General features: G+C 34.1%; 1 protein-coding gene and 2 long non-coding RNA genes across 3 annotated transcripts; 1 reads left to right on the top strand and 2 right to left on the bottom strand.

Annotated features, from left to right (window-relative positions):
* Positions 1 to 7,985: 7,985 nt before the first annotated feature.
* On the top strand, positions 7,986 to 9,807 carry LOC114379803. The gene is made up of 3 exons (XR_003659613.1): positions 7,986 to 8,032; positions 8,371 to 8,453; positions 9,762 to 9,807. It is a non-coding gene; the product is annotated as an uncharacterized LOC114379803 (long non-coding RNA).
* Positions 9,808 to 14,148: 4,341 nt separating this feature from the next.
* Positions 14,149 to 15,921, bottom strand: LOC114379184. Its single transcript, XR_003659427.1, has 2 exons — positions 15,770 to 15,921; positions 14,149 to 14,941 (listed from the first exon to the last, which is right to left on the bottom strand). It is a non-coding gene; the product is annotated as an uncharacterized LOC114379184 (long non-coding RNA).
* Positions 15,922 to 17,269: 1,348 nt separating this feature from the next.
* Positions 17,270 to 20,496, bottom strand: LOC114378284 (anamorsin homolog). The gene is made up of 8 exons (XM_028336855.1): positions 20,366 to 20,496; positions 19,776 to 19,923; positions 18,890 to 19,056; positions 18,740 to 18,811; positions 18,186 to 18,345; positions 17,970 to 18,103; positions 17,647 to 17,721; positions 17,270 to 17,572 (listed from the first exon to the last, which is right to left on the bottom strand). The coding sequence occupies exons 1-8, from the start codon at positions 20,366 to 20,368 to the stop codon at positions 17,534 to 17,536; spliced, it is 798 nt and encodes a 265-aa protein (XP_028192656.1). The 5' UTR covers positions 20,369 to 20,496; the 3' UTR covers positions 17,270 to 17,533.
* Between the last annotated feature and the right edge of the window lie 4,416 nt (positions 20,497 to 24,912).

The following is a 24,912-nucleotide window of genomic DNA, read 5'->3' on the forward strand; positions in this document are numbered from 1 at the left end:
AAAGGAAAAAAAGTATGTTCATGATTAAGAAACCATAGTATGTTACTTTTGTGGAAATATTGGACACATGACATCCAAATGTAGACATCTACCAAAGATTGGATCATCCAATGCTTTCAGAACTAACCAGAAAGAACCCAAGAAAATTTGGGTACCTAAATAGAAAATAATTTCTTTTGCAGATGTATTCAACCACAACAAAAATATACCAATCATGATACCTAGACAGTGGCTGCTCACATCACATGATAGGAGAAAAATGTATGTTCCAATGCCTAACCCCCATGCATGGAGGAACAATCACTTTCAAAGGAAATTAGAAAGGGAAGATAATAGGGGTAGGAAAGATTAGTATTGACCCCTATGCCCTCATTGATAATGTACTGCTTGTTAAAGGGCTTAAACACAATCTACTTAACATAAGTTAATTATTTAACAGTGGACTTGATGTTTCCTTTAGCAAAGATGGGTGTGTTGTCAAACACAAAAATATGAACCAACTTTTCACTGCCAAGAGGCAAGGTAATCTTTATAAGATTAATCTTAGTGAACTATCAAATCAAAATATAACATTTCTACTATCCATCAAAGGAAATCACTGGGTATGGCACAAGAAACTTGGACATGCAAGCTCGAGGTTAATCTCAAAATTGCAAAGACATGACCTTGTGAGAGGTTTACCAAGAATGTCATACAAAGATGAATAACTTTGTGAAGCATGTTAGAAGGGGGAAAACTTAAAACCTCCTTTTCAAGCAAAAACATTGTTTCCACTGTGAATGTATGTGTATGAAGGTTTTGATGATGCCAAGACAAAAGCAACACAAGTTTTATTTCAAGTCCAAATCAAGACAAAAAAAACAAAGATCAAGAAGAAAGCTGAGTCTTAGTCTATCTTTGTTAAAAAAGTCTCTTAGTGATTGCAAAGGTTTGGCCTCACAATATAGTTTTTAAATTGATTATAAAAAGGTTTTAAAATATTTTTAACATTTTCTGAAAAAGGCATTTTTCCATTGGCAATCGATTACCAAGCATTGTAATCGATTACTAGAAGCAAAATTATTTTCAATAGTTTTTTTTCCAGAAAGTTTGAAATTTGAAAATTGAAAATTAAAATTTGAAATTTGAAATTTGAAAGCTGTAATCAATTACCACTTGTCTGTAATCGATTACCAGTAATGAAACTACAAAAATTCAAATTGAAAAGTCATGACTTCTCATTACATAACTGTGTAATCCATTACCAAGGAGTTGTAATCGATTAACAGTGAGAAAACTTCAAAAAAAACTTTTTGAAAAGACACATCTCTTCAAACCATTTTGAAAAGGCACAACGAGCCTATATATATGTGTGTCTGGCTTCGAAAAGTAATAAGAGAGAGATTTTAAAAAGAGACCTTAATTGTCAAATGTTCTCTCAACAACTATTGGCCAAACACTTGTAAATCTATTGAGAATTCTTCTATGATCTTTAATTTGTATCATCTACTCTCTTAAGGAGAGAAATCTTTCTGTTCATCTCATAAACTCAGTTGTAACAAGAGACTGATTGTCTTTTGGATTGTGAGAATATTGAACACAAGGGTGAGAGATCCCAAGGTGTGTTCAAAGTCTATAAAGGATTTACAGAGATAGTGGAAAATCTCAAGTGGGTTGCTTGAGGACTGGACGTAGGCACGGGAAGTGGCCGAACCAGTATAAATTGAGTTTGCATTTCTTTCTTCCCTTATCTTAGTTATTTTAATGCAGTTTACTCTGTCTTGCGCATTTAAAAGAACATTATTAAATTGATTGCTTCTTCTTCTTTTGCATTCTGAGGCTATCATATATCATTTAAAAGGGGGTTAAAATTTGTTAGTGAGAAAATTTTAAAACTTAATTCATCCCCCTCTTAATTGTTAGTCATATGTCTATGTGACAAGTCTTAGTCCATGTAAGCAAACCCATGTGGCAAGTCTTAGTCCATGTAAGCAAACTCATGTGACAAGTCTTTGGACTGAATTGAAAAATTATGATAAGTTAGGATAAAAACCATTCAAAATTTAAGTAAACCCATTTCCCCCAAAACGGTTCCACTGCCTTACTGTGATTTCATAGGGCTTTTTCACTGTTCGCACTTCGCTCTTGCCTTACTGCATTCCCTTAGTTTGTGATTGTCACTCTTCATGCTTCGCTCTTGACTCAGGTTCGCATTCGTTTCGTGGTTGTTTTGCGTTCATTTTCATTTGCATTGTTTTCATGGTTGTTTTGCGTTTTCGCATTTTTGTTTTTCGTTTTGGTCTGTGTATTGGTGAACCAGTTCGTCATTTTGGTCTTCAGTCATATAAATCATTGTGATGTGTTGATTAAGGTTTGATGAAGAACAATTTATATTCTCTTGTATTTTGGGGTTTTATATGTTGAAGGGTTTTGATATAGCATGGATTCATTGTTACTTTGTTTTATGGTCCGTTATTATTTTGATTTATGATGCTCTATTTTTATACATGACATTGCATTTTGTTGTGTGTTGTGCCTATGTTTGAGTTAGGTTTTTTATTTCCTAATATATGGAATTGTTTGTGGTTTTTGATTGTGTAGAATGGATGGCAATATAACTTTAATATTGCACCATGGAGGAAGATTCACTCCATGTGCCAGTGATGGAAAGGTTGAATATATAGGCGAAGAATTTGACGTTTGGGAGGATATATCTGCTGATTACATGAACACATTTATCCTATATGATCTGGTGAAAGCATGTAAGAAGTATAGCAATATAGGAGATTGTTTTTGGTTGATTGATAAAGACTTAGATTTTAATCATGGGTTAAGGAGCTGTACAACAGATGAAGATATATTATACTTAGTGAGAGATGCTTTGGAAAATGAGAATGAGATAAATGTTTATGTTCATCATGAAGTAGATCCAATTCCAAAAGAAGTCCCATAGATGTTGTACTTGAAATGTCATCCAATTCCAGAAGCATGTAATGTGGATGATTTAGATGATGTACCTGTTGCTAGCCATGAGGAAGGTAAATTTTAATTGATCTCTACTTGGTCCAACATGGTTAGCATAATTTTGAATAATTTTGGAATTTAATGTTTATAATTGATTAATATAATTTATTTGTACTTGATCACCATTGATGCAGATGTTGGTGGTGGAGAGAAAGGTATTAATGTGGACGTTAGTGGTGGTGAAGAGAGAGATGTTGGTGGTGGTGAAGAGAAAGATGTTGGTGGTGATGAGGAGGAAAAGGTTGGTAATCCTAATGATGAAGATGACAATGATGAGGATGAGTGGTTTACTGATTTCTCTTGTATGAGGAAGGAAGTTGAATTTGAAACAGATGGTTATCATTCAGAGGAGCTCAAAAACCCCATTAGTAGTGATGATGAAGATGAGGATGTTGACAAACTTTATCCTCAGTATAATGATAGTAGTCGAGTTGGTGAAGAGAAGTTGGAATTAGGGATGGAGTTTGGTACTCTGGCTGAATTTAAATATGCCTTGAGGGAGTATAGCATATGCATGGGCAGGGAGTTCAAGTGGAAGAAGAACGATAAACAGAGGGCTAGAGCAAAATGCAAGAAGACATGTTGTGATTGGGAGATCTATTGTGCAAAAAATGAACACAGAAACTATTTTCAAATCAAGTCATTTAAGCATGAGCATAATTACTGCAAAGAAATGAAGAACAAACAAGCAAATAGAGAGTGGGTGGTCAGCAAACTTGAGGCCAAACTCAGAATCCAACCAAGCCTTAAATGTGCTGAAGCCTTGGATTATTTCAAGCAAGAGTTTGGAGTTCACATTGAAGTTACAAAGATGTGGAGAGCCATGAAATAATCCAAAGTTGTTGATTCATGTTTGGCATTTGCATGTAGGTCCCGACACCTATTATTGATGTTCCACCAGTAGCAAGGAATAAGCTAAACATAACAAGACCCAAACAAAAGAACATTTCAAACACTTCAACAGTAGATGCACCTATTGTGGATGGCCAGCCAACAACACCATTACTTTTCATGCCAACACTGAAGTTCACTAGAAGGAAGGCTGCTGATAAAGATCCAGTATAAAAATGAAGAAAAGTGAAGACCCATTTTTTTGTTTTATTTTGTTATTAGGATGTGTAGTTGGATATGACTAATTTTTATTCAGTAGGTACTAGTCTATGTTGTGTACTTCGGTACTTTAAATTTGAAAGCTTGAACGATGTAAACATTATGGTACTTATCTATGAAAGCTTGACTTATCTATTTTGGTTTATGGTGTGAAAGCTTTATATGGTCTGTGAAATGAAATTATGGCTGAGCCATGTTGGTTCTCTGGTTTAGGAAGTGTCAAATGATATTTGCTAGCAGTTCTCTAGACTAGGACCACTATTAAACCTTACAGCAGCTTCTAGACTTTGAAAAATAATCACATGATTTAATGTCCTATTTCTTCTCTTTCTCTTATAATCACATGACCACATTTGTTTTATTACAGCAACAAGAAAAATGCTGATGAACTGGGTACCACATCTATTTTATTACAGCAACAAGGAAAATGTTGATAAATGTGTTTTATTACATGATTTAGTGTCTTATTTCTTCTCTTTCTCTTATAATCACTGCATTTTCTATTGTACCAAATAAAATTTTATTTAATTGAACTGGGTTTAGGTGAATTGATTAAACTACATTTTCCCCTTTAATTAGCAAACATCAACGCAATCAACACCAGGGAAGTATAACCAATTATATGATATTTGATCAAGTTGAGCATCATTCTGTTGTTCTGCAAAGTAATTGACAGTAGTTACACCCAAATCAAATTTCAAATGAAAAACTTAAGGAACTGCAAAGTAACTGACAATAGCAACAAAAACTTGAGGAACTTCATTCACAATATTTCTTCAACAAAACAACACTTATAATATCACAAGATGCTACTACAAATTTTTCCTAAAATATATTCCCCCTAAAACTAACATTATAATTAAAAATGAAAAACCTAACAATACAATGTTTGTTAAATTTCTCATTTTCTTCTGCGATGCTTCAATTTGTAGGTTCAAATCAGCCACTATCATTGATTCTCTTGTGACAGAAGAAGGATTAGAAACTTGGTTTTCTTCTTCAACCCATTAAAAAAATTGACAGTTATCTGGGCCTGTTTGGGGCAATGCACAAGTATAGAATAACCTTCCTGGGTTCCTCCTTGTTCTTGTAGTTCGAATAGCTGCACGTCTTCCATGGTGGCATTGGCGAATGGTTCTACCAGAAAATGCAGAAGAACTACCACTTGCAGACATGGAGAAATCAAGTGAAGAAGAAGAAGCAAAGGGGAGAACCTTTACAGACGAGAGAAGCTTTACAAACCCTAATTTGAGGAACGCACACTTAAGAACAAGGAGGGAATTCAGAGGAAAGAAGCTCTTATAAACCCTAATTTGAGGAAGAAGAAGGAAGTGACCAGAAGAAGCTTTATAAACACACACTTTAGTGCCACGTTGGATAGTCTACGTTGTAACACCCTTGTCATACCCTAATTTCGTCCGGGGACCTTTGCTTGATGACATGCGACCTTTCTTTGGTCCTTGTGAGGTGCTTGGTACCCATCATTAGGCAATTTGTGAAATTCCAGGACATGTCGAAAAACCAAAAAATATTGATGCACAATCCGTAAGTTTCCGTGACACACCGGAAATCAAATGGAAGCATCGTTGCATAATTAAGTGAGGTTCCGTAACATTCCGTAAGTCAAAAGGGGGATGATTATGTAATCCGCAAGGTTCCGTAACATTACGGAAAGAAAACAAGTATCGTTACGAAATTCGTAAGTTTCCGTAACTTTACGAAAAAAAGAATCACCAAAAAAACAGCAAAGGGGGGTGTACTTAGTAAAAATGGGGGTGCAAATAGCACCCAGGCCCACTTGGGCCCTCTAGAATATTCCTCCAGAAGGCTGTTGCTTCTGGAGGAAGCAACCTGGCTCGCCTGGGCGAGCTGAGCTCGCCTGGGCGAGCTGGGCGGCAACCACCTCCCCTATTTTGCTATAAATAGGGGAGGAAGTGAAGAAGAAAAGGGTTCAGCCCCTTTGGCACTTCTCTCTCTTTCGAATTTGCTTGGAAAAATCGTTTCCGTGAAGAAAATCTAAGCCGAGGCGCTTCCGAAACGTTTCCGTAACGTTTTCCGTGAAGAATTTCGCAAAGGTTTCAACCGTTCTTCGACGTTCTTCATTCGTTCTTCATCGTTCTTCGATCTTCAACGGGTAAGTACCTCGAACCAAGCTTTTCGATTCATTCTATGTACCCGTAGTGGTCCACATTGTGTTTCGTGCATTTTTATTCTCGTTTTGTTTACTTTTTATACCCCCTGTTGACGTGCTTAAGCCATTTTACTTAAGTCATTTCTCGCTTAACTTAAAAATAAAATAAATTTCCACCGAACGTTTGAATTGTATTATCCATTAACTTCGGTTAAAATAAATTCCGACTGTTCGGTCGTGCCGTAACCACGTTGGAAATCAAAAAGAGGTAAAAAATAATATAATAATCAAAAAGACATCTTTTAGTAAAATAAAGCGGAAAATCAATCGGACGTTTTCTCTTTGGGATTTCTCATTCTTAATCGAATTGATTAATAACTAAAGTGAAACTAAAGGCTAAAATCAATTCGCCTAGTCAAGCTCGTCCATAAAAATAGGCTTTTGAAGTTTGTCATTTCATTTTCTCACTAAGTAAAATGGATCATTTTTAAGGTCCAACGCCTTAAAATGATCACCTCTTAAAGTAAAAAAGAATCACTTGATAAAAAAGAACTACGTAGGTCTGATTTTCTCATCCCAAATTGAGGAATACGTAGGAGCAAAGGGAAACACCCTTGTCGACCACAAAAAGAGAAAATATAAAAAGGGTATAAAGGATATAGAGACATAAAAAGGGAACATAAAAAAATCAAAGTCATGTTTGCACATTCGATTAAAGGCTGCCGTCCCTTGGGGCGGACGTGTGGGGTGCTAATACCTTCCCCGTGCGTAAATACAACTCCCGAACCTTTCACTTAAAAGTTCGTAGATCGCGTCTTTTCCGGTTTTTCCGACGTTTTCCTCAAATAAACGTTGGTGGCGACTCCGCGCGTATTCCTTTCGTGGAACACGCATCCCGCGAGTCACGCGTCGCCCTCCCGCCGAAGGGTAGGTTGCGACAACCCTGATATATATATCTATATATTATTAGTAATTATGTTTGATGTTTGATTATTTGTTGCGTTATTTTCATCCGTAATTATTTTTAAGGAAGTTAATTTAGTTAATAGAGGGGTGGATAGATAAGGATGTAGCTTCTCAAAGAAGCCTCTTGAGAAAGCTTCTCAAAGAAGCCACGAGGAAGCTTCTAGAGGAAGCCTCTTAATGAAGCTTCTAGAGAAAGCTACATGAAGCTGCCTCGGTAAAAACGCTGCCCAGCCTTCATTAACCGTTGGATCTTCTCGAAATTTGGTCTGCAACTTCACAAAACACTGTTCCATGATCTGACCGTTGGGATCTTTGAGAAGATGTCTGGAGTGTGCTAGAAGCCTCTTAATGAAGCTTCTGGAGGAAGCCTCTTAATGAAGCTTCTAGAGAAAACTACATGAAGCCGCCTCGGTAGAAACGCTGCCCAGCCTTTGTCAACCGTTGAATCTTCTCGAAATTTGGTTTGTAACTTCACAAGACACTTTACCATGATTTAACCGTTGGGATCTTTGAGAAAATATCTGGAGTGTGCTAGAAGCTTCCGTTCCCGAGAGCATCTCTTATTTAAGCATTTCAGCCTTTGCTTTCTTGTAGCTTAGGAAAAATGCCATTTCTTCTTCTTTCTTTCTTCCAAATCCATTTCTAAAGTTCCAAGTACTTTCTCCATCACCCACATCCACCATTAGCCACCAAAAACCATCATTGTTCTCCATTGAAAACCCACACCGAGAGGAACCCTTCAACCGAAGCAGAATTTCCAACTTGGCTTGCGGTTTCGGTAGAGAACGAAAACCCTAATCTGATCTTTCGTTTTCTTTCGAGGTAACCATGGTTCTATGCTTGTTTCTTGTTAGTTTCATCTTGTCTTTGCATCTTTTCTAACTTTGCAACCGCCATTGCATGTCTTATGCTTCCTTTGAAAAACCTTAGAGAAAGAGACTTTGTAAACATTATCCTTTCATGAAATGCATGTTATTTTCGTAACCTACACTGAACCCCGGTCACATTGGCGTGGTCGGAATTTCCAAATTACGTTCCTTTGTAAAACCCGAAATACTCTCAGCTCTTTCATGTAGTGATGTGGGTGTTTGACCCAGAGCACTGTTACTAGCTTTGTTTTCTTAAATCCATACTAAGTCTCCTTCATTTTGGCATGGTAGAGGCTTGTGTGGAATCGACAAGCAAGGACAAAAAGGAATCTTCAAGTGACGCGACGAGGAATCCGTGGGGTAGCTCACTATAGGTAAGGGGAGTTTATTATAAAATTTACCATTTTAACACCATAGTTAGGGTCAGGGAACCTAGCTATGAGGATATCTGCCTGTCCCTGTGCATGCTGATTTTTCTTCAAAGAAAATTACGTTTTAACTAATGGGATGCGATATATATATTGTGATGAATGATATTGTTTTGGCTGTTTGAAGGCTGTGCGTGTGGAAATGATATTGTTGTGTTTGTTTGAATTGTTGTTGATGTTGCTATTGAGGATTTTAATTGATATGTGATGATAATGATGATTATGATGATATTGATTTGAGATGACATTGTTAATAAAGACCATGTCAACATGAATTGTTATTATTGATGAATATGTGAATATGAAATGAGGTTGTTGTTGTTGTTGATAACGTCATTGAGATGAGATGATATTTATGTTGTGAATGACATGGAAATACGATTTGTTCATTGATGTTGGAAATGCATTGGCATGTGCATGTTGTGTATGTTCGTGGGGGGCACTGTGCACTGACCTTTCAGGGTCTTTGGCACTAGCTTTTGGCCACGTTCATACGTTGGATGTTGTGTATGATCGTGGGGGGCACTATGCACTGACCTTCCAGGGTCTTTGGCACTAGCTTTTGGCCATGATCATACGTCGTATGAAGTGTATGTCATGGGGGGTAGAGTGCACTGACCTTGTCGGATGGCCCATACGTGGGTAACTAGCGTGGTTAGAGAATCTAAGCATTCCTGAGGGGATGCTTAGGTGCTTTAATTGGTCCATGGTCTTTGGCATTTACTTTTGGCCGTGATCATAGCTCATACGACACAGGAAATAGAGTAACTGTGGCCAAGTGTACTTTGTACTAGGGGGCTGTCACCTGGTAGGGAACACCTTTGGGCTCCCAGGCTGATCACCTATGGGAGGGGGGCTGTTACGTGCACAACCGGGTGGTCTCGACAAACTCAGCACAGTTCCCTAAGTGAGAGTGTCGTGTGGACACGCTTAGGCTATTTCCTAATATTTGGTTGTTGTTGGTACGTACCACATTGCATCTGAGTGTTGAGTCAGGTGCATGCATCATTTTGTGCAGTCTTGATTGGGTCCATGGATGGATGATGAGTAATCGTTGGATGTGAATGATGAATATTTGTTGGATATGAGTGTTGAATAATGATTGTTGTGTATGCTTATCATGTTTGCCTATGTTCCTTGCTAATTGTGGTTATTTGGAATTGGTATTGGTTCTTTTATAATAAACTCACCCTTGCAATTTTGTATCGTGTGGTTGATACCTGTGATGATCACGAACCTTATTCGTGGGAGCAGAATGACAGTGGCAGGGTGTAGCGAGTAAGATTCTGGTGAGGAGCCGCCGAGCCGACGTGATGACGTTGGCGTTATTTTGGGAGAGTTGTGTTTTGTAATCAACTCCTCCGTAGTTGGTTTTTTAAGTTTTATTTTGTTGAGTTAAAGATGTAAAACTGGAATTTTAATTATATATATGAACATATTTAATTTCGTTATGTGTATGACTGTACCGAATTATTGTTTCTATGTAATTATGCATATTCACTTAAGTAATGGCGTGTTGTTGGATGAATTTATGTTGTGACAAAATCACTTCTATTTTCATAATAAAAAAATTAAGGGAGTTCTGTTTATAAAAATTGAAATTATCAAATATTAGAGTGTGGATACTGTAGCGACGAGGCGGATCGTTACATACGTGGCACTAAAATTACCAACAATGCACCTCACTAACGACGTTACTTTCGAATTTAACGGCAAGGACTATTTTGCAACACTTATGCAAAGATAGAGACTATTTCAATAGGATATGGACTAATTTGCAAAATGACTACAAAGACAGGGACCAAAATGCCTATTCACTCTTTACATTTATGGGCTCAATAAAAGTGATCTAATTTGGTGAACCTATTGGACTATCATTAGAAATTAATATGGGCTTGATAAGCAGAAACCAGTTTGACCCGTTAGGGAATAATGGGAACTCTAACAGGTTAAAACCTAAAGCAAGGTTGTGGTCCCCATACACCAAATCAGAAATTGTATTCTCTTCTCCCCATCTGACGAGAAACCTAAGGTCCCAAAAGGAAAATGATGATTTGGTTGAGAAAACACACAAAACCAGTTCCTCAGACTCGTCAATTTCGCTGTTTATCATGGATCCAGGTATTTTTCACAATCCTTCTTGATAATCTAACGTAATGTATTTTCAGTGATTATTGGTATTTTATTAAGATCCCTAAAATGTCAAACAAAGTGTAGTTTAGAGCATCCATAAGAGAGCAAGAATAGCACCTTCCACAAGTTAATTTATGTCAAAATTGTCATGGAGAGGTTTACAATTTTGTTGGGATCAGGGTCAATGGAAGGTGGTTGTTGCATCACAGAATGTGATTTCCATGGACAACATCGTTAATCTTCATGAGCATTGTGGGATTTTTTGACGAATTCATAATTTACTCTGGCGACAACAAATTGTAATTTACTCCTAGGTTTCTTTAAAGCCAATACAACAACTGATATTTTGGTTGGTTGGGGTGTGAAACCTGCTTCTTCATGTTTTTTCTTTCCCCTCCTTATGCACTAGCTCTTACCATCCTGATGTAGCTCATATATTACAACAATATATATTACAACAACACATCATGACTATCTTCATGTTTAATCTGTTGTGGTCTCCTTTTTGTCTTTAATTTCCTATAACTATTGAAATTGAGTCATGAATTACAACAAAAGACAACGATGAATGCTAAACTGAAGATAAAATTTGAAATTCAATAAATAAATCACACGTAAATGAATATGGATGAAGAACAGGAGTGAAAATAATGAATTGTGTCATGACTCTAGTTTTCCGTTGTTCGAAATCAAAGATAACATTTAGAGTTTAAAATGGAGGAAAATGAAAATTTAGAGAAAAGATGTTAAAGGAATTTCAATACTTTCTGAATACAAAAACAAAAGAGAATGTAAGGGTGGGGCATTACACCAAACATGTGGAAAGCATCAAAGAAGGACCCAATTTTGCATAGAAATTTTGGTATGCCCATCTTGTAAATCATGTAGAAGAGGCAACCACCCTTATGACAGATGCTTCACCTACTTCAACAACTTCTCTTTTCAGGCATGAAAATGAAATGGTAGAAGGAAATACAAACAAATAGACATGTGATATATACAGAGTGATGCACAAAAGTAGAATGTAACAATATAATTATTATTACAAAGAAATGTCATGTAAAAAATATAATTATTATTACAAAGAAATAATAAAATGTAATAGTTAATAATGTAATGTCATGGGTTTTGGAGGAGTACTCCATGGATGCATAGGAATAGAAATGTCATGTATGGAAATTGCTATATCAGACTGCACAAGGACACATTGTTGCTAGAGTAGATGAACATTCTTGATGAATTGTGTGTGAACAATTATTTGGATAGTGTAATTGACCAAAAACATGGTGTAACAACACCAAACATTGATTGTGGTAGTAACGGTTACAGGGTATTGTTAGCCTGAGCAATGAGATGGGTGAGTGAAGTAACGACAAATCAACAAATGGTCTGATGTGACAACGTACTAATTTGTGGAGATATATATATTATAAATAGATATCATTATACATTTAGAATATAAAGGATAATATACATTAATTAAATATCATTAATTTAAAAAAACGCGTATGTAACAATATAATTATTATTACAAAGAAATAATAAAATGTAATAGTTAATAACATATTAAATATTAATGATAAATACAAATAATTGTTGACATATTTAATAAGTTAATAAATATGTAAACAATAATATTTAAAGTTTCGAACATATAATTATTTTTATAAATAAATTTTAAAAATTAGTAAGTAATAAAAATAAAACTAAAAATATGGGAAAATAAATAATAATAATAATTAAATTGAGATTATTCAATTTATATTACGTCATAATGAGGTTAATTAATTCAAACTTCAAAACTTAAAAATATTACACAAAATTAATATATTTAAAATAAGTAAAATTATAGTTTTAAAAATAATTAATGACCATATCTAGAATTCATACTATTTCAACAAATTTAAAAAATATTTAAAATTTTATCATAAATGCACACTCAAATTTAAATACATATTGCACATTTTATATATATATATATATATATATATATATATATATATATTATTCTTTATCTTCTATGTTTCATATTGGTATTGCACTTGGAGAAAAAATAAAAAATAAATCATATTAAAATTCAACCGACTTGGTGAGTTTAAAAAGAATATGTGTTCATTAAAAATATAATATTTAACACTATTTTTCAATTTTAATATTTATATATTTATTTCACTACTAAAATCTTTAAAATGAATAATTTTTTTATGTACATTTATTTTTCAAAAGATATTGCATCACCATCATTGCTTGAATGAACAAAAAATTACAAAATTTTTTAATATACTTAGTTTTTAAAATAAAATTAACTCAATTAAAAATATAATTAATCAACTTTCTCATTAATAATATAATTATGTTTAACATAGTACTAAATATTTAAACATTGATGTTTTTATTTATTTAAATAAATAAATAAATATAAAATGATATATATATAATTTAAAAAAAAAACGCATGCAATGCTCGGGTTCAAAGTCTAATCGTAAATAGTGATGGAGAAGTATAACTGGCCTAAAGCAATATTTTCAACTTATATAGCTTTTTACTTCCGTATTTTAAGAAGGAATGACAGCACCTATACCAAATTTTTGGTCATGGGATGATCTCATAGCATATTATATCCAATATTGTTGCCAAAAAAAATAAAGGGTGGTCTAACATAGCTAGCTACTCCTACATTATAGGTGATTTATGTTAGACCGGAATACGAAGTTGATCTTGATTCTCTTGTACAAGATGCCATCCGATTAAACTCCGCAGTAAAATTATATTTAGCAGAATTGTAAATCATGATTTTACAAGTTGGGTTTTAAAATGATTTATTTTGGAATCCTCCAATTTATATTTAATTTTGCACTACACTTGCTCAGAATTGTGCAAAAAATCTGAGGGGACAATACGATGTAAGCAATTTTTTTTTTTTTTTTTAATTTGAAAAGCTAAAGGCAATCAATAAGGTCATTTTTTTATTACTTTTCTTCTGTTTTGTAATTCAAGAAACACCAACAATATGAAGTAACCTTGAAAAGAAGAATAAAGATAAGCTTATAAAAGATCGTTTTATTTTTCAGATATAACTGGACAAGGCCAAGCTTCTATTGATAAAAGGTGGTCTAGACTATTTGAACTAAAGAAAGAAAATTTATGATTTATAGTATAAAGTAAGAAGTTTTATGTATAGAATAATCGTCAGTTTGCAAATAGATTGTATGTATAATGTATTGATGAATAATATCCTAATTTCTGAGAGCTATACCATTACTAATGAATGCTTGGATAATCTGTTTTACTTATTTTTGCGTATGTGTACTTTTGCAGACACTGAATGATATATTTTACGGAACAAATCAGCTTTTTAGACCTTGAAGTACAACCGAGATTCTTATAGATTTACCCATGAATTTTTTAAGTCTAATCCAAAGTCGATTTAGAATGCACAGGCTTTAACTTTTTTTTTTTTTTTAATATACAATAAGCACCATGGATTTATTTGAACAAGTGAGGCACATAGCTGAAACTAATATCACTGCATTCCATTTTCCAAAATCAAAATGACACTCCAGATTTCTGCCCCAGGAATTTTCCCAATGACAGGCAGTTGTAACTATCTTCATACAAAAAATGTTAGAAATACCAGTCATCATTATTCATGCCAAAAATCAGTGATAATTTAATTTCAATTGGCATCCATATTGATTAGCAGACGAGCTTTTAACGAACAAGATCCACATGGAAGAATCACTGATCCAGGTAAGGTATCAGCATAGAGTACAGATATCCCACTTCCCACCCTCAATAAGGAATATGCCATTTTCTTCAATTCCAAGAGTCTACAGAGAAGTAATCGCCACATCTGCATTGATAAAACAGTTCCAATGCTTCTCCATCATCTTCAATCATCATATCCTGTAAGCTCAAATCTTCGGCAACGTCAGCAGCCAAGACATCCTTCCTTAAGCTCAAATCTTCAGCAATGTAAGCAGCCAAGACATCCTTCCTTGAACTTCGCAGCTCATTATCATAAAATGAGCGGGAGCTTGAATTACACAGAATCTCCCACGCCTTCTGTACTTTGAGAAATCTCTCTGGTTGTTTGATTACTGCTGGATGTCTTGGACGTCTTCAATAGCCTATCAGGATGTAAGCTGAGTACAACACTTCGGTAACCAGCACGAATTTCTTCATAATTTGCATGTTCCTTGACATGGAGAACCTCATAATGAGTTTCTTGAATATCATTCTTGTCCAAAAGCATTTTTTGGATGTTGCTTGAGCTCAAATCACTAAGAGTGAAAGATTATCTGCTTCCAACAGATAAACATCAGAAACAAGCAAATGGTCATACTAAATCTAATTACAATACTTAAACCATATATCACAATTTTTTTTTTGTTTGGACTTGAAATCAATAGAGAATCCAATTGAATCCCACTGTCAGGAGTACATTTAAAATCAAAGCTATTTTGAACTTCCCAAAACAGTAAAATTTTCTTTGGATAAATTTCTTATCAAGTACTAATAGGAGAAGAAAATAGGATAAAATGAATTAAACTACTCTCATATGTTAAAGTTTGATTCATTTTGCTTCTAATATCTTCTTCTATAAGTATTTATCCAGACAAAGCGTTTTTGATTGAGATTTAGTAATTAAAAAACAGAAAACAACTAAGCAGTAATAAAACTTTAAAGCAGTCTTAATCAAAATGAACATCTCTAGCATTTTGAAAGCTTCCAAATAATCCAAAAACAATGATTGGAGCTCGAGGTATATCCTAATAACTCAACACAAAGTCCAGAGGCAAAAAATCAATCGAACCATCAAATAAAATATACAATATTAAGTCTAGAAGCACAAAATAAATAAAAAGTTCCAAGAACACAGAAAAAATCCACCCTCGCGTTTAGTTTAATTGAAGACGAAATTAACGCATTTTGCCACAAATACAATATCCCTATGTTTGTGATTCACAATTGAAGGCGAAACAAACAAAAAGGGAGTATTACTATTCCCACTTATCAAAAGCTACGTTCGTGGAGTGGTAACAGTAACACAACGGAGGCGCGGTTGCGGCACTTTGAACAACACCACTTGAGAAAAGAAAATAGATAAATGAAATGCGAGTACGTACTTGGAATCGAAGTTCGGCTAGATCTGTGATTTATGGCTTCCCTTCTCCACTTTATGGCTAGATCTGTGACTTATGGCTTCCCTTCTGCACTTTGAACAACACCTCTTTTTGTGTCAGGTTGAAATTAATATCATTTTTTTCACTCTTTTTCCTTCGTTTTATTTTTATTTAATAACATTAGAGTACCACATCTTGATGGGTTTTTTTAAGAGACACATGTTGATGTTGAATGATGAGAATTTTCTAAAACTGATTCTTTATTAATATTAAACTTTAAGTAAAATAATTTATATTATTTCTTAACAGAAATTATTTTTTTTTTGTTAAAAATAACTTTGAAGTGAAAATTAATATATATTTTTTATTCAACATAGAGCTCACATAATTTTATTTTGAGCCTACTCTCTTTATTTCTTTTTAATAATCGATTTTGTAATTTATTTATTTATTTTTAATTTTCAAAGTTTAAAATACATTTTTGTTGATTATATCCTCGTTTATCACCTAATTTTTAATTAGTCCACACTTTTACAAAGATAAAGATAGTAATTGATGTCAACCCACAATCTTAATATTTTACCTTTTACTTGTAAATGAGCAATTTGATTCCTAAAAATGAGGTGAGATCTATTTAATCCTGAAAGTAAAATAACAAAAATATCTTTGAAAGGATAATTATCACTCATTTTAGTCCAAAATTAAAAAAAAAATCGTGTAAGTTAAGAGGCAAGTTAATGTATATTTTTTAAGATTAAAATTACAACAAATTAAATTTTAGGATTCAAGTTGAGAACATAGAAACTTCTCAAGCCTTTTTTAATCATTTTATTATTTTTAAATGACTAAATTGATAACACTTCACACTTTTAGGGACAAAATAAAATCATCCAAGCATGATCATTGTGAGAGACTAGTCTTTTTTGTTAAATATAACCTTATTACTTAAATATAATTTATTATCAACTAATCACAATATTATATATAGTAAATTTGTTAAATTGTTGCCTTAAAATTCATTATGGAAAATGTAATGAATGAGAGATAACATTATTGAAGGAAATTATTTTTTAATCACAATGGAACACACATCTCTATGAGCATGCCCTTGTGAACTCCATTTATGAAGTGATCGAGGCATACTTGATTTAATTCCAAAGTATTGCTCGAGTATATTAACTTGCTTCTCCGTAAACATAGTTACTCTTTGTTTCTTCAATTGTATAACTTCGTTTCTAGCTTCCATGTATTTATTGGCAAATATGATTCTTTATGCATATAATAGTGCTCATTTATACGTACATTGTCCTAATTAAGCGATGGCTCCAGCAAATCTATGGTACATTGACAAAAATAAATTAGCACAATCCTTTAACTTTTCCCACCCACACCCTTTCCATACACGTCTCTCACACTAAATTAGTAAAGTCCACACTGCAAAAACCTCCTACCCTACAATTGAGACACAATTACATGTTTTTAATATATATTTACATCTACTCATGCTCCAATAACTTATACTAGTTCATGTGATTCAAACAAGGAAAATAGAAGAGAGGAAGAGACAAATCAGACAATGACATTACAGCTCTTCAATAGCTGGAAAACTTGAATCTCTCGTATGGTCATATGTAAAATTGTATCAAAACCACAACTTGGATGAATGGTTCTGCTAGCATTAACATAACTGATGACAATTCCATACTATATAATTAAATTCTATAATAATATCATTCCCATGACAAAGCGTACTGCAACTTTATCCATTTATATGTCAGCAGCAAGGAAGTTACCGGACAGTGCTACCTGCGTGGAAATATCAAATTCTTACGATGCCCATACCAAAGAAATGACACCAAACAGTTGATGAGAGAAAGTACCTTCTCGCCCAATTTGAAAGCAGGCAGTCCCTTGTAAGGGCAGGTACTGCACCTGAAAGCATCCCCTAGCCCACACTGCAGACCAAAGACAACTTTGAGAGCAATGCCAATTACGGGAGAAAAAATTTGAAATAGTATTAGAGGATAGATAGACGGTAACTATTCGCAAGGAGCATATCACAAAATCAGCAAGAGAATTGTAGCTCTTATGATACTAGTCACAATGACCATAATTCTAATCCATTTTAGACATTCTTATTGAACACAGCCTTAGAAAGCATAAGCAAACTGCATAATGCAAAAGAAAAAAAAAGAACACATACATTGCCACAAGCTGATTGAGGATTATTAATCTGTTCTGTTGTCAATCCTAACTTCAATATTTTTTCGTCTTCCTCAGCCCTCCCACAGGTGCAATTTTTGCAGGCTTTTCTTGTGCTCCCAATTTCACAATCACCTATAGCTAAACATGTCAGCTAAGAGCCCAATATCACACAAAATACTAGGTGAGGAACAGAAACTTAACAACTGTTCCTTACCAGGTGGCAGCTGGGGTTTCTTTAAATCTTCTTCAGTCAAGAGACTATCCTCATCAATTAGATCCGAATCAAAATCAATTTGCATTTTAGGTGAACTCTTTATCACCTTCTTTAGCGCAAAAGATGAACCAATTTTCCATGAAGGCTTTTTAGCTTTGATCTATTGTGCATACAAAGCATGTTGATAGTTAGAATTTGTAAGATGGTCACAGCAGTTAATTAGGAAAAAAAAAACAAGAATGACTTTTGATGATTCAAGTCCCATATTCCACTCAACAGGCAATGGGAAGACAAATATGCCAGAAGGAACAGGGGGAAATCATGATTTAAAAGAAGAAAAAAAATCTAGCTGAAATTATTGATCGTGCTAAAAATGAAAAATCATTAACTTGAAAATACCAGCAAAGTGGGTTTCAAGACACATGTCAGCCTATTATTCAACTTGTCTGACAAATTTCTATTGTATTATGTTGTACAACAGATCAAACACAACAAAACAACACGAAAATGATGAATGGAGATGACAGAGGCAGATAACAGTTAATATAACTTACCCCAGTTAATTGTAAAACTTGTGTTTCTGTAAACCCTGCCAACAATAACTTGTTCTCAAGAGCAGATATTATCTGCAAGGACATTGGGGGAAATAATCAGATCGTGCAGTAGAACAATACACACTCAGGCACAATGTAAGCTGTTATTACCTTATCAAATGAACCCACAGCAGACTGAGATGACTTGCGAATAAGAATTGTACCATCTACTTTTAACACTCTAAGAATTTCTTGAATCAGTTGGTCCACAGGACAATCAATTGACAGCCAAATTAAAATCAGAAAATCAACAGAGGAAGAATCCACTGGCAACTTGCCTGAAATTTGCAAAAATAGGTGATAAAATATGGTCTCTTTGGCTATAATACAATAAAATATGATATGTGCACAAAATAGAAAATCGAGCATTTGTAAGAGAAATAGAAACTTTCATCCAACTTCTTCAAAAAAACAATAACTATTGGGTTGGCACATGTTTAAAGGAATTGGACAAAATACAGGAAGAAGTGGCTAATGGCCATTTCCAGGTTTCTCACAGTTAAGGCATTTCATTTCCAAACTAAAGGTTGAACCAATGATCTTTAAAAGATCCAAAATTGAAGTAGCTAAGGCAAAACAGTGAAATTTGTCCCCTTTTATTGTTGCAGATAAACTAAGCAAACAAAGAAAAAAGCTGGGAAAGTGACAAAGAAGAAGAAAAGAAAACTCAAACAACATCACATCCTTACTCAAGTTATTGGGCTATAAGTTATACAAAATAAATACATGTTGAACCAAGAAAGATTAACTTACACAAATATACAACATCTAACAAGTAAAAACAATGCATAACAGCAGGTATGTATCCTTTCTTACCAAGATTCCCTTATTTTCTACAGTAAATAAAGAAAAATAAAACATAAATAGAAAAATGGTATTTAGCAAAATTTGAATTACTTAAGAGTGATGCATATTCTACACAAACAACCAGAGCATAGAATGATAGATTATTAAAGCGCACGCAGAAATGCAATCATCAAAGGAGCGGGATAAATACTCAAGAGTGAGGCAGAAGTAAGAACTAGAGGATCCCATTGCTCAACTCCTTCATTCCCAAGCTCTCTAATTGCATCAAACACTTGACTGACGGGAAGAACTGCTCCATCTGTACATGCCAACACAGCACCATGTGTCTTTGCACCATCCTGCAATATTAAAAAAATTGCATTTAAAAATGTTACAAACCAGAATCCAAATTTTATTTTATAGTCCTAAAAAATTTAACATTATCCCTCTCCATAGCCAAGTAATACTAAAATTTGATTCCACAGTCCAGTATCATTAAGCTAGTTAGTCCAGAAAACGCAACGAATACTCAATTAAATTAACATTTAACAGAACAACCATCTACCACAAGAATCAGCACAAATCAACGATTCTACAGTAATAGCAACATTTTTTCAGCCAATAGCATTCCTCGATCAAGGACACAGAGCATAACCATTAAAACATATAAGGGAATTAGGGCGTTGGGGGAAGGAGATAGACCTAGGAATCAAAGAAAGCAAAGAAAATTGAAATCGTGTTGCAACGCAAAATATTATGAGAGGAAAGGGAATAAAAAAGGAAGAAAGAGAGGAAACGAACCATTCTGATTCTGATGGGAAGTAAAAGCAACAACACAGAATCGAAGCTTCAAGTTGCCGACTGCAGAAAATTATGAAACAGAGACGATGCAGTTTTGGTTTTTAAACAGGGGAAGGAAATCAACCACACATGCAAATCACGTGACCTCTTAGTTAGGTGTAATCAAACCAGGGTTTGCTTTTTACTTAACCTATTTATTTTTATTTTCTTTCTTTTTGAAATGATATAAAAAGTGACGAAGTATTTCTTTCTTACTTTTTTCTCTCTATCTATTTAATATATCCTTTTTTGTTTTTATCTTTCATATTTCTTTCTAATCCAAACAAAAATTTAAAGATGAAAATTCCCAGTTTTTCTATGAGAAACAATTATTAGGATAAGGTAATAATATTTATGATTAAAACTTATTAGAGTCAGCTTAACGATAAAGAGTGATTTAGAATTTTAGATCCATTTGCACAAAGTCAGCTCAAATCTTGGTGATGCAATTGAGCATAAAAAAATATTATTAATATGTTTTTATTATACTTTTTAATACATAACTTAATTAAAATATACTAATAATATATATATTTTTATATTTTTATTTAATTATAAATTAATTAATATGCAGGATAAGATGATTAATTACAAAAAAACAAATGCGAGGTAAGATGGTTGATTTTTGTAATAAATCTCTTTAACGCGATTAGTTAAGGCTATGTTTAAATTCATGAATATGAACAAATGGAAAAGGGATGGGGTAAAATGGATTTAAGATCCATTATCTGGATTGCTATAATAATCTGAAAAGTGATGTAGAATGAGATTCTGATTTCATTGGTCTTTTATTTCTTTTTTGATTGTGTATTCAAAATTTTCGAGTTGCCTTTTTCTAAATTTTACTCGTGACATTTCCATATACAAATGCTCACCAAGTGTTTGATCCTCTGCCCCTAACGAAAACTGAAGCTTTTTCCAAACCTCCTCACATTCCTAAATGACCACAACCAGTGCATTCTTTTGGATTTAAAATCCAATTAGACAGAAGCAGCCTTGTTCCATTCCCATGTCAAGACTTGTATTTTCTCCAGCATCTCGTCCATACCTCTTTTCGATTATGAGAATACCAAAGGATTAAAAGACCTCCATATCATTGCATACCACACTAAACACCAACATCACCTCTTAATAATATGTTGATCATAATGAATACTAGTAGTGACAACGAGACACCACGAAACCAATGACATGAACATATTCACGCATAAGTTGCGTGATTCAGCACCTTTGTTCCATGTTGGAACCGAAACAACTCCAAGTCATTATCATCAAAGCTGGCCTTCACTCTCACATTCCCTGTAGTGCCAAGTTAATCTTCTTTTATGCACTTTCTCCAAAGGGGAATCTATCCTATGATCATTCCCTTTTCCAACAAACTTCCATGCAAAACTCCTTCATTTGCAACACTATGATTCGAGCCTTTGCCAACTCTTCCTACCCTCTTCAAGCTCTACACACTTACATCCACATGCACACTACCAATGTTGTCTCTGGCCACTTCACCTACAGGTTTGTGCTCAAGGCATGCTCCTAAGCATACAAGTTTGCCTAAGCATTTAGCAAATGTGATGAGTTTACTATTGTTTCCAAAGGGGGTGAAGTTCATTGCACTGTTCTCAAACCGAAGATTGATCAAGACCGATCTATTTAGAACTCTTTGCTCTATATGTACTCTCAATGTGGGTTGGTCCATGTAACACAACACTTGTTTGATGAAATCAACAACAAAATTTTGGTTTCTTGAAATATCATGATATCAGCATATGATCGTGTCAATGATTCTAAATCGTCTAATTACCTTCATGAATAGAGGCCACACAAGAATGTTGTTTCATGGAACAAACTGGTTGGAAGATACATCAGGTTAGGTGATATTGAGGGTGCAAGGGTGTTCCAAATTATGCCTGAGAGGGATGTTGTGTCCTTGAATTGTATGATTGTTGGTTGTGTTTGTTAAGGATTATAAAGGAGCAATGAGACTGTTCTTTGAGATGCAAAATGCTAAAGTGTCTTAGAATGTTAGTTTGAGCCTAATTCAACCTCAAAAGCTAGCTGATAGAGTGAGCATTACCCCTCTCCCCCACTTATGTATTCTATCTTTGTCTTATCTTGTTAAACTCACTCAAATGCATTCAAAAGTAAAACAAACAATTGAATGAATGAAAAAATGTATTTGATAGAAAACTTCAGAATTCTACATATGCAATATTATGAACCTTGCTTATATAGCAAGTAACAAACATTGGCTATGAGTAACTAACTCAACTAACTCCCGTAATAGGTAACTAACTGAATATTGTTATTTAACTTGCTTTCAATCCTCAAAGTATTCCTAACACTCCTCCTTAATTGAAAGTTGCATTTGCACATACAATTCCAATTGAATCCTTTAACTCTCTTAGCCTTTCTAAATTCAAAGCTTTAGTAAAAAATTTTGCCAACTGAATTTCGTATCTACAGTGTTCTAGTTTCTGCTTCTCATCGTTGACTTGGTGATGTAGCTCCTTGTGGAGCTTGTAAGACTTGGATCTTCTTCATCAATGGAGTCCTTTGGTTCTTTAATATCAATGGCAGCGGAATGGAGAAGGAAGAAATATGATTGGAGACGCCACTTCAAGGAGAAGATGAGTCAAGAAGAAGCTCACCACCATAAGAAGCCATGGATAAGAGCTTGAAGGAAGAAGAAGATGAGTGGAGGGAGAGGAAGAGAAGGAGCACAAAATTTGTGCCTCAAAAGAGGTATGAACTTTGAAGTTTAATTCTCAAATGATCAAAGTTCAGACCTCTTTTGAGGCACAAATTTTGTGCTCCTTCTCTTCCTCTCCCTCCACTCATCTTCTTCTTCCTTCAAGCTCTTATCCATGGCTTCCTATGATGGTGAGCTTCTTCTTGACTCATGTTCTCCTTGAAGTGGTGTCTCCAATCATCTTTCTTCCTTCTCCATTCCCCTGCCATTGATATTAAAGAAGCAAAGGACTCCATTGATTAAGAAGATCCAAGGCCTACAAGTTCCACAAGGAGCTACATCATGTGGTATCAAGAGCATCTTCATCAAGGTGATGTTCTTTTGCTTCCTCTATCTTTTTGTTCGGTCAATTCACTTTTATTCCTTGTTCTTCATCTATTCTCCATGTATATCCTCCATTGTCTTGTTGTTTGGTGATGTATAGAGTAGATTCAAAAAAATAAACCGATTAAATCTTAGATCTACACTTGTTCTTGCATTTTTATGGTTCAAATTTTATAGATCTACTCTTGAATCATGTTTTTGTGTTGATTTTAGGTTCTAAGATTTTTCAGTCATAATCTTCTTGTGCTGAACCTTTAGATCTAAATCTTCATCCAAAATATTGATTAGAAAAAAAAACACAAAAATCTAAGTGTAAATCACTTGATCCATGTTGTCTCAGAGTCATGTTTAGTCATAATAATTGTCACATTATATTCTAAGTTTGTGTTGAATTTTTATTTTGTTGATTGAATTCTAGATACATTTTTTCATGTATTCTTTTCATTCTTAGCCTATCTTTTGAATTTTGAGTCTAATTCCTGCATGTTATTTAGTTCATAACATGTTCTAAATAAATTCCTAAAAATGGTCTTGTTGTTGAACTTTTTTTTTTGTTTTCTAAGTTTCCTACATGATGCCTATGATGAAGTTGAGTTGTGGCTGGATTTGTGAATCAAATAAGTCTTAAGCTCTCTTTAATTGTGTTATTCAAGATAATTGAGCATAAGAAAACACAAACTGTAACTATCCAAGCCTTAAGCAACATAAACACTACTCTTGATTTCTAGGTTGAAATTGCTGGTGCTGGCAGCTTGAACATACGAACTTGTATAAATTACTGGGAATTGGTCACTACGAAGTTTGAGCTGAATATTTTACTGAATTTTCTGGACATCTGTACCAAAATTATAAAAAAATAACCAAGTGATTTGGATAAAATTAAAAAATAATAAAAATCACACAAGTTGGTAGAAAAATCAATGTCCAGGAAAAAAAAGTGAAAGGGAAGTGTGCTTGTTGTTTTGGCTCAAAATTTGTTCTATAATTGGTGCCTATTTTATACCAATCTTAGTTCTGAAATTTCAATTGAAAATTATTGTGAAAACAAGTGCCAAAACTAGAGGTTTCTTGAGTCTTTTTTTTTTTTTTTAGTTTTCGTACTCTACTCTAGAGCCATTCTAGGTTTCTCTTTGAGTCCTAGCTTGCTTTTGTGTGCTTTTCATTGCTTTAATTGTTGAATAATCCTTGAAAATTTTTCTTGTTAAAACTCTATTGGTTTAGCTTTCACTTCATTTTTTTGGTCTTTGATTATTGTTTGTCTCTTTGTTTCCTTGTTTGTGAGTTGCCATATAGGGAATTGGAAAGGAGGATTGGTGCCATCCCTTGAAGAATTTGAGTCAAGAAGCAAGTGGCCAACCACCTTAAGAGCTATTGGACTAAGAAGCACTCCAAATTGAGTGAATCACCAAAGAGAGAACAACCACCAAAATTGAGG

Source organism: Glycine soja, chromosome 12 (assembly GCF_004193775.1).
Source record: "Glycine soja cultivar W05 chromosome 12, ASM419377v2, whole genome shotgun sequence".
NCBI classification, from domain to species: Eukaryota; Viridiplantae; Streptophyta; class Magnoliopsida; order Fabales; family Fabaceae; genus Glycine; species Glycine soja.

Excerpts from the sequence above, each read along its gene's own strand:
- LOC114378284 (XM_028336855.1), bottom strand. Across the intron at positions 18,812-18,889 it reads CTGTGGGTTCATTTGATAAG|ATAATATCTGCTCTTGAGAA; the intron begins GTAATAACAGCT and ends ATGTCCTTGCAG. Across the intron at positions 17,573-17,646 it reads CTTTCAAATTGGGCGAGAAG|GTAGCACTGTCCGGTAACTT; the intron begins GTACTTTCTCTC and ends ATTTCCACGCAG.